Source organism: Aptenodytes patagonicus, chromosome 2 (genome assembly GCF_965638725.1).
Source record: "Aptenodytes patagonicus chromosome 2, bAptPat1.pri.cur, whole genome shotgun sequence".
In the NCBI taxonomy this organism is placed as follows: Eukaryota; Metazoa; Chordata; class Aves; order Sphenisciformes; family Spheniscidae; genus Aptenodytes; species Aptenodytes patagonicus.
In genome coordinates this window covers 107849887-107859745 of record NC_134950.1, presented here as the reverse complement: position 1 = coordinate 107859745, position 9859 = coordinate 107849887, and the positions used below count along the sequence as shown (strand labels likewise).

The window sequence follows — 9859 nt, the reverse complement described above, 5'->3', positions numbered from 1 at the left end:
AGTCCCACCAGTGGCTCATAACTCTGTTTTGTCTCAGTGGCTTAAGCCAGAACAAAAACTTTCTGGCATAAACCATAAATTTCATGTAGAACCAGCTAGGGCTGTTGATGAGAAATATTTCTTCTCATTATTGGTGTTAGGGAGCAGCAAGAGCAAGGCTGCTCCAGGAGTGAGGAGCCAGGAGCAGAGGGTGGCCACAATGCAGGCTAGGCAGCACCCCTACACCTGGGGCACAGGTCCACAGAACCTAAACCAGGCAAGCAGAACCAGGTGGCGAGAGCAACAGCTCTCCAAAGCCAATCCAGGAAGTCCAAACATCGATTCAGGAATAGGGCTGGGCCCAGGCCCACCTACAACATAGCTTAGGGGAGTACAGGATGCCACAGCCCAAGCTGAAATAGGATCTGTGGGCCCATGGACAGGGGGTGGGTAGGGTTCCCTGGTGAGGCTGCTTAGGGCCACTAAGGCCCAATATTGCCCTCAGGGCTCTGACAACTGGATTCACAGATGACAGCAGGTTTAAACCTGAGTAAGTAAGTATTATTTTCCCTCTGATCAGCATGTATGCATCAACTGGATGGCAGGGCTGAGCTGTATCCTTGTGCTGTATTCAGGTGGGAAGGGTAAGAAAGCACTGGGACTGGAGAGACTTCACCTCTGTTGGTCCATCTAGCCTCCTCCCCTCCAGAATATGAAACGGACATCTCACTGTATGCTGCTGACCTGTACCAGCATTACTCCCACTTTTATTTAATTTTTATATAAAAAAAAAACCACAACACATTTTCTTGCAATTATAACTTCTGATCTCTTTTTAAAAATAGCAATAACAGAGCCGCATAGCTGAGAGGCCATTATTAGTAGTTCTTATGCTATACCAGAAAAAGCCATTTCCATCAGGTTGTATAGAATGCATTTTCCAATGGAGAAAATCCAAAGATTTCAAAGCCTACTTTCATAGTGCATACTCTTTATCATACTCTGACAGTTTTTCCCCTCTCCTCAGGAGAAAGCCCAGGAGTATTTACCACATACCTCTTACCATGCACTTGCTGTAACCTGGTGTACAGCTATTTTCATCTTACATAAATTTTTTGGGTAATTGCAGTTGCCCATGAAAACTAACAGGATTTGGAAGATGCTTTCTGGTTAGTCTGATAGAAACGGTGGAAGAAGGCAAAGAAGCGTAACATTCCCAAGCCACTGCCTCTCCTTCAGCCTTCTCTTGACCATTTGCATCTGCAAAAACAGAAAGATTAATTGCTCCCTTAACCTCAATGCCCCTTGAAAAAAAAAACAAAACAAAACAACACTTCTGAGCACAAGAGTTACTGTCTAGCAGAAACTCCCAGTCCCATTTGGCAGTAAAGACCCACTCACTATTTCTCAAACAAGAGGTTTCATAAGATATTCAAAACCCTGTGGAACACCAAAGGCTATACAGAACATGGCTGGATAACAAATACAATCATACATGGAGTAAGGAGGAGAAGACCTCAGAAGGTAACCAGGAAGTAGAAGCAGGGGCAGTACTCCTGTCAGTGAGACTTAGTCATGCTCTTGGCTGCTTGGCATCAGAGCCTACATACAATCTCACCATGTCTGACACAATGACGACGCAGGTTGTACAATGCTTTCCATCTGGAAAAGAGAAAAAACATGATCCACAGATAACTTGCCCTTTATTTTACACCAATTGCTGTGTTCACACGTCCTCATATGATATTCATTCTGTACATAGATACAGACCTTCGCTGCCAACATTAACAAGGTAATTCAGACTGTTTATCTCATCCTCTTAGGCCAAGAGCTAAACACACCAGTTCAAGCACTAACAGAACTACTAAGGTATGTTGGAGCAAGTCAGATCAAAAGATACAAACAGGTACAAACAGATGCTGCTGAGCTGAAAGTGCTCCTTAGCGTGTTACATCCCGTTACATGCTGGCAGCCACAGGAAGCTCCTCTGCCTCAGACACATTTCTGCTGCACAACGTGCAGCAGCATCAAGTCCATATACATCGCTGCTGGAACAGAAGTCAATCCAGTACCACTTCAGGAGGGCTGTGCTTACCTGCCCAGGCAAATACGCATCTGTCAACCCTCCAGAGGGCTCTCCTGCTCCATGGAGGTATGACAGCTTGCTTGGAGATCCCTTAACTTGGAGCTGCATTGTCCAATACTGAATACACCCAGCAGCAGCTCCAGAGGTCAATTCTACCTTTATGTTTGTTGACAAGAAAAAAAAAAAATATTACGTTGCCTTCCCCACAGCTCAAAGCATCCCAAAAGCACATACAAATTTCAGTTTTGCTCCCCGTAACGCTCAGATATGCCAGCTCCCCAGCGTTGTGTCTTTCATAGCATGTAACTCTTCACAAAAATGGCCTTCTGGATGAGGAGATATTTTGAATAATTTCATACATATGGAGATAATGTCCATCTGATGGCTGCATCTAACATTGTATCACATGAGAGTACTCCAGCAACTCATGAAAGTTTTCAGACTTTGTGGAAAAGGCCTCAGGTTGGAAAATGACCAAGATTCCAAAACATTCAGGCAAGTGCCGGAATAAAATACTGAAGCGAAACATCCTCATGGAGCAAGATGAAGTGGACAATTCTTTTACTTACAATATCTGTAAAGAGGAAAAAAACCCCACAAATCCAGTTTAAAGCAGGAAAAATACTTTAAAATCACATCTTCTACAGAATGCCACCGTAAGAATACAATGCTTCTACCACTTCTGACAGAAGGACGACCAGACATATCACCCTGTAATATTTAAGTCCTTGAGGGTCTATGAAGCGTTACTGAAGAGTATATCAAAGCTGATACCAAAAAGGAAATATGTAATGTATAGGCCTATAATGCTATACCCATGATTTAAATCTTCCTTGGGAAATTCTTAACATCTGCACTAAACCATAATACACAGATGTTCTCAGGAAAAGCATACAGAGTTATCAAAATAGGATATAAAACCCTGCATAGGCTTCTGCTAGAAAGAACATATCGTTTCTATGGCTAGAAACACTAGATGCGTAAAAAGCATTTTGGTATTAGAATCAATTTGATGCTGAATGTAAGAAAGCATCTAAGAGGAAAAAAAACACAAAACAAACATGTCAGTAAATCCCAGTTTCTCTGCTAGAAATTAGGGGCTTTGTTTTAAGACTTTCAAAAAAAATAATACCTCAAAATAATAATAAATAATAACAACTTCAAAACAAAGACAACAAGAAGACACCCATGATTAGTCAGAGTATTCAACTTGATACTTATAAAAGGGCCTGGCTTAATTTTTTTTAATGTTTTTTTTTCTTCCCCAAATGCCTAAGGCCTGAAGCTTACTGCCTAAAAATAGAAATATTAAGAGTCCTCAGGTACAGTAAAAATAGTCAAGTTTCAAACAGACAAAACAGAAGATATGCTGTTCTGCTAAGACTACAAGTATGGCAAACATCGCTCCTTAACCAGAGTTTGCAAGCAGAGCTGTTGAACTTACTGCACAATGCTTTTGTGGGATTGACCTGCTGTCCAGCAAGCAGCTGCTGCAGCTTCTTGATGTCTATGCGTGCCTCAGCCATGTTTTCCAGATCTCTGCCTTGAGCAGAACTTTGACATCCGTCCTCTGATGCTAAAAGCATAAGAACACAACACTTAGTCAAAACATCAGAGGGAGTTTCAACACCTATAAGGACACACCTGGTAGTCACTGAACAGCTGGTACTCAAATGGGTGGTTTTTCAGAAACAGCAGTGCAAGGAAGAGAAAGCCCAGTTTTCCTACAAAGTTGTCAAGGATACTGGAAGAGATTCCCCCCACAAACATGAAACAGCCATTGGCCACTTTTCTTTCATTTGAAGACTTCAAAGTACTTGATGCTAGTTTCTAAGGACTAACAGAAGGTAAGTACTGTTATCAGCATCACATTTAAGTAACAAGATCAGACAGACACAAGAGGCAACAAACAGGGAAACTTACCCCAGGGAGGATTTCCCAAGTCTTTAAAATGTGTTGTTACAGATACTAAGTCAGTTTCTATTTTCAAGTTCATTTCTCCACTCAAGTTTGCTTCAATCACCTACAATACAATCAATCTCAATTTTAGGCAAGCCACTTTCACACTCCAGAATTACAGAAGAATAAAGTGCAGCTTTGTTCAAATACAAGCTTCCAGAAGCACTTCAGTGCCTTCACAGCTCAACTGTATTTTTTGAACATGGTTTGAACATTGGAATGTTCAGCTACAAAATGCATTTCTCATCATTCCTGTGTGAATTATCCTAGACCAACCTCCCTGAAATTATGAAGAATTTCATAATGAAAGAATTTCTTTCAGTTGCTCTCCAGTACTTTTAGGACAAGTACTGGCTTTGGGAAGTTCATGTGCTGAGGAAAAAGCTTTAGAAGTAAGAGACTGAAGCTGGAGAAATGCAAGGTTTCCTGCATTTCCATCCAGCTTTTCAACAAACAGAAAGGCACCTACACAGTCCATATGACACACAGAGAATGGGGTGCACCAAGAGCTGACCTGCAGTTGCAGCGTTGCTTTCCCAGACTTAGAAACAGACAACAGCTTCACCAGAGCAGTAACTCCAAGCAGGACTTTGAACTGCTAGAAATCCTGGAAAAGTGCTGAAAGCTTTCAAATTCCATCCTGACAAAGTGTCCAACCAGAAGGAGACTATATATGATCTTACACAAATCCCAAGCAGATCAGAGGATTCCTAAAGCACATCTAAGCACTTCATTTCTGTGATTAGAATTCTCAGTAATTTTAAGAGGCTCATATCACAACCAGAATCTCCTATAGAATGAGAGATGCCCACAGATGAATGCTCCCAAACAATGGCCAAGTACTATTTTGAAAGAGCTTCTAAGCCCTTTTAGCAGCACTGATCTTGACCGGTTTTACTACCAGATGCATCTAGCACAAATATTTAATTGTGACATGATGTTTTTGTTCTTTAATAACAGGAAAGCATGTAGTCTGCCTCCTCCCTTAGAGCTATCAAGGCTATTTCACAGAGATTTATTTATTTTCCTGCTTTAGAGCAGGAGGTAAGGCACTTAGGAAGGTAGGTATGCCCGGTGTTGATACGCTACCTCTTCTGAGTGTTGTTGAACACCAAAGTTCAATCCCATCATACAGCTATCCTGTGTGAGAAAAGATCCTCAGCTCTGGAAACAAAGCAGTTATATGCTGTGCTTAGTTGTGTGTAAGCACTTCCACTGAGGACATGGGGGAAGGAAGGAGAGAGAAGAAAACGCCCAAAAGACTGACAGAGGAGAAAAGTTTGAAGTGCTTACTCTTGTATTTGCAGTATGACTGCCATTTGCAAAATTGCCAGAAACCCAGGGTAATCTCTCAACTCTTCCAAGCCTTGGAAGACTGAGAGTATCCCAGTTTCAGGATTCTCAGTTTACAGAAAATTTCCCATTTATCAAAATTGATATGAACAGCCCCAAAACCAAACTATTCCAAAGCTCTATGCTTACTTACTAACTTTCATGTCAGTCAATTCTGGTGACTGTGAGCAACAACAACTGAAAAAAAACCAAACCCCTTTTCTGGCCAACTGCAGAGCACTTCTTTCAATGGAAGGCCCACCAGCACTCCAGAAACCCAGGGTGGACTGGAAACCCACCATGTCAGAGTCTAAAGCACAGGCTGACATCCAGGAGCTATTAGTAGGACTTCCTTTACATCCTACCTCAGGTTTACCTAAAGTTCATTCACACAGCCATCCAACACAAGACTTACTTAATAGGCATTTCTTTAATGAAATCACCTGGAAAGTCTCCTGAAGGACCACAATTTCCTGCCAGCTATAGAGTGGCTTGTAGCAACACAATGCCATGTTCTTTCAAGGATTCAGTACAAAGAGCACCACTTTCTGGGAAGCCCAGGACAAACTCTTCAGTGTAAAATAAATCACATCATTCTCTTCAGCCCTTACACAGCCTTCAGGTGCCTTTAGTTCAGTGTTTGACCCCATCCCAAAATCAGATACAATATAAGGGCACCAGTTTGGGCAACAGGGAAACATGCTATGTCCAAGATAAAATAAGGTCTGTAGGACACACACCTGAAGTGCCTTAACTTACAATGGAATTGCTGAGATTCTTCATTCTCTCCACAACACTCTTCATTGTTTTCAGCACCGGCAGGTAAATACTGACCTAGAAAGACATAAGAACTGCATTCACACAAATATTTCATGTATGACTGTGATGTGATGCATTTATTTCTCCCTTCAATCCTATCTTATTTTGGACTCAGTTATCTATTGAGTACAGGGAGCACAATATTTAACTGAAATCAGCAAATGACTCAGGAACAGAGGAACTCTTTCCCATTATACCAACAGGCCATCACTCTAGCAATTGCTTCAGACATACTATCCCCAGTCTGTGTTCAAAATAGAGACAGGCTTTTGCAGATCAGTTTCTCACATGAACACACATCTGTGTTACTGAGCAGTTAATAGTTACTATAGCCAAAAATAAAAGAACATGATTCCCATGGCACTGTAATAATTTCTGGAATTGCATCAGTGTAAACCTGAAATAACAGAACAAAATACATGAAGTTTCTACCAAGTCATATGTCTTCAGAATTTAAATACTCCTAGCTATAGAGGTAACAGACATCCATAACCTCAAATAGGAGCACATTTGCACGAAGACCTTTCCTTGCAACTCTACTAAGAGTCAAAAAGGATATAGAGAGGATATATAAAAGTCAGGAGGAAACACACACATATATATATAATTCTGCCAGGTAGGCCATGAATTTCAGAAAGAACAGATTATTTGGGCCGTTTGGTACGTAAACAGCTGAAACAGTCTAAACCTGTGTGGTTTGGAGGTGCTCCTGCCTAAAGCCATGCAAGTCCTTTGCTCCTCCCTTCCTCCACCCTGAATATCACAACAACTGGTAACCACCTGCTCTGTTTTTACAGGTTCTGGACTCTCTTGTGAAGACAGAAGCCATGTCCCATCCCTCTCCAAACCTCTAGCCTCCAGCCTTTCCTCTTTCCTTTCACCTCCTCTCCAAAACCCACCAGTAGTATACTCCACAGCAACAGCATTCCACTTGCAACCTCCTCTTTCTGTAAGGAATATAAAAACAGAGGCTTACATCAAAGTCTGGCACACTGGGCTCTCTGAAGTCATTCCATAATCTTCTGGGAATAACTCCCACGGGAATGTCATGTGTCACAATCCTACTGCTGCTTGATAAGGATGGCTTGAGGGAGAGAGAGGATGCTCTTGCAGTTAAAAACAGGACTTGAATTCTCAACTCAAATTTTTCAGACCCACTTTGGGAAATACTATAACTGAGTGCCCCAGACATTCAGTTCCAGTTTTCCATAGGTTCCTATTGGTCCGCTATTAAGCGGACTTCCCTTTTGAATAAGGAAGAGGTTGTGAGGTATCAGTCATTAGTATTTATAAGCTATCCTTAGAGCTGAAGAGGTGAATCAGTGAAGAGGTGTTAACAACAAAAAAAATTCGGAAGACAGCAGTTTGAAATGGAATGGCAGGACAATCAAAAGCAAAACAAAGAGCCAAATGCTACGCTGAAACCTCCTTCACCTAATGGCTTCAATGAGAAGGCAATAATCCACAGAAGATTTAGAGAATGAAGGAATGGAGAAAAGTAGACATTAGAAAAAGGTGTTTCATAGTTTTCATTCTTCGTCCACCTCTTCCTTGCCTTTTGGAAAATACAAAGCTGGTTCTGTGTGCTACCAACCATGATGGCAGGAAAGGCTAGTGAAATGGAAAATGGCATGATTTTTCTTGCTTTCGTTTTCTAGAACTACACCAAAGACTACCAAAGCTTCTATTTGATCTCAGGAAAAGCACTTAACTTTTAAGAGCTTTTTCTTAATAATGAAGATAAAAGCATGGTTGCACTTACTAGCTCCACAGCAACTCTGAGACAGGGACAGTGTTTGTTAGTCAACTTGATCTTCACTGCCTTAGCGCTCTGGGCAGTTTTTAATGCTCTCGACAGGTTGTCAGGCACCAACTCTAAATAGATTTCATTGTGCTCTGCAGCTACTCCTTCCATCTGAAATTCATCGAAGAAATTGCCCTACAATTTTTGAAAGTTGGGAAATAAAATAAAGCAAATGAAAAAAAAAAAGAAAAAAAAAGACAGAGGGGCAAGTTTTGCCTATCAGACCTTAAGCTTAGAACTGCATGTGTACAACAGGAAGCTTTCCTCTGCCTGGCATCACCTGCAGGAATCAAGACAGGCTGCATAAGCATGAAGGCCCATTGCTTCAGCCTAAACCTATTCATTTCAGATCCTCCCCTAACACCTATCAGTCCTCAAAACAAGGGGTATGATGGGTGAGTTACGCTTTCCTGTTTCCAGCTTTGGGCAGGCCTTTGTGGGCCAGCACACACTGAAGCTTTACACTGAAGTGACAACCAAGGTAAAGGGGATGTCTAGCCAGAAACACCAGGCCTGTGCAACTAAAAGGCAGTCCTGCAAAACAGAGTGCCTTCAGTGACCAGACAGGCCTTGAGCGACCTGGCACATCTCAGGTGAGGGCTACATGTACAAGAAACCCACTGTACACTAGACCCAACTGCATGCTCCGGTTTTCAACAACATGTGGTTATTGAACTTCCCGGGGCTTACCTGGCACAGCTCACACCACATACTGACGCCTCCATTTGCTACTTTATCGGAGAGAATGAAATACAGCTTGCTGACAGTAAGGCGCAGGGTGCAGGTCTTGGCTAACTTGGCGATTGTGTTAATTACACCTGGCGGAGAGAGGTAACGTCACAGCGGTAACCGCTTCACACACCTCGTCCCAGGGGGACAGGGGAGAAACGTTCAGTCTCCAAAAACGCAGCTCGTGCTGCTTGCGGAAACTCCCGAACACCTCGGGGCGAAGGAAAGCGCCTCACGCTTCCTCCCCCCGGGAAAGGCCTCTGGACCCGCGGCCCGGGCCTCAGGGCGCCCGCCGCGGGCCGGGGTCCGCCGACGCGCACAGCCCTTCCCCTTCCCTTTCCCCGGGAAAGGCGGCCGCGGCCGGTCGCCGAGGCACACCCGTCCTCCGGCCCGGCCCCCCACCCCCCCGCCCTGGCATACTCACGGCTGAAGTGGTTGAGGCAGGCGAGATCCACGATCTTAGCCCGAAATCGCATGGCGCCGCCGGCCCCGCCCGCTGCCGCAGCACCGCCCGCCGCTAGCGGTACGGCCGAGGGCGGGACCGGGCAGGAGTCAGTCAGGGAGAGAGCGGCCTCTGGCCAAAGAGTTCCACGCGGGGAGCGGCCATTGCAGCCGCTCTCCTGCTGCGCGGAGGCGGGCCCTGCGACAGAGGCAGGCCCTGCGGCCTCGGCGGGCCCTGCGGCCTCACACCGGCGGGGCCTGGCTGGCTTCCTTCCGCAGCACTGGCGGCCCCCGGAGCCAGGGCCGAAGAGCTCACCTCAGAGCAGAACCTCTCGGCACCCCCAGGACATATGTATAAATCCAAACATCTGCTTGCTGCCCCCCCCCCGATGCCTCGAGGAATTTTCTCCTTCAAATCCAAGGGGCCCCTTGCAGCAGAAAACATCAGCCCCTGGCAGGGGCCAGGCCCAGACTCTGCCCCTGGGCAGAGTGCTATGCCCAACATGAAGTGATGGCGAGGGAGGAAAGCAACAGTCATGTAAGAAAGCGGAGAGAACAGAGCTCTGTAACGGGCCTTTCCTCTTCCCCATCGCTAGCCGGGTCACCCAGAAAGGACTGGGCAACCGAAAGTGTTTTGACAAAGGATCCCTCTGTCAGACCGGGCACCTCATGCAGATAGGCTCCCTTTGCCCAGGGCTATTTCAGCTTAG

General features: G+C 44.5%; 1 protein-coding gene across 5 annotated transcripts; it reads right to left on the bottom strand.

Annotated features, from left to right (window-relative positions):
- Positions 1–709: 709 nt before the first annotated feature.
- HUS1 (HUS1 checkpoint clamp component) lies at positions 710–9323 on the bottom strand. Of its 5 annotated transcripts, none has more exons than XR_012994690.1 (9): positions 9133–9322; positions 8670–8797; positions 7938–8114; positions 7152–7259; positions 6116–6190; positions 3989–4088; positions 3510–3641; positions 1475–2639; positions 710–1239 (listed from the first exon to the last, which is right to left on the bottom strand). XR_012994690.1 is itself a non-coding variant. In XM_076330715.1 (8 exons), exons 1-8 carry the CDS (start codon positions 9182–9184, stop codon positions 2557–2559), a joined length of 795 nt encoding a protein of 264 aa, XP_076186830.1. In that variant the 5' UTR covers positions 9185–9323; the 3' UTR covers positions 710–2556. The 5 variants fall into 5 exon arrangements, 3 of the variants coding, with proteins under 3 accessions (XP_076186830.1, XP_076186829.1, XP_076186828.1); XR_012994691.1 differs by having other exon boundaries at positions 710–1641; positions 2075–2639; XM_076330715.1 differs by lacking the exon at positions 7152–7259 and adding an exon at positions 7075–7122 and having other exon boundaries at positions 710–2639; positions 9133–9323.
- Between the last annotated feature and the right edge of the window lie 536 nt (positions 9324–9859).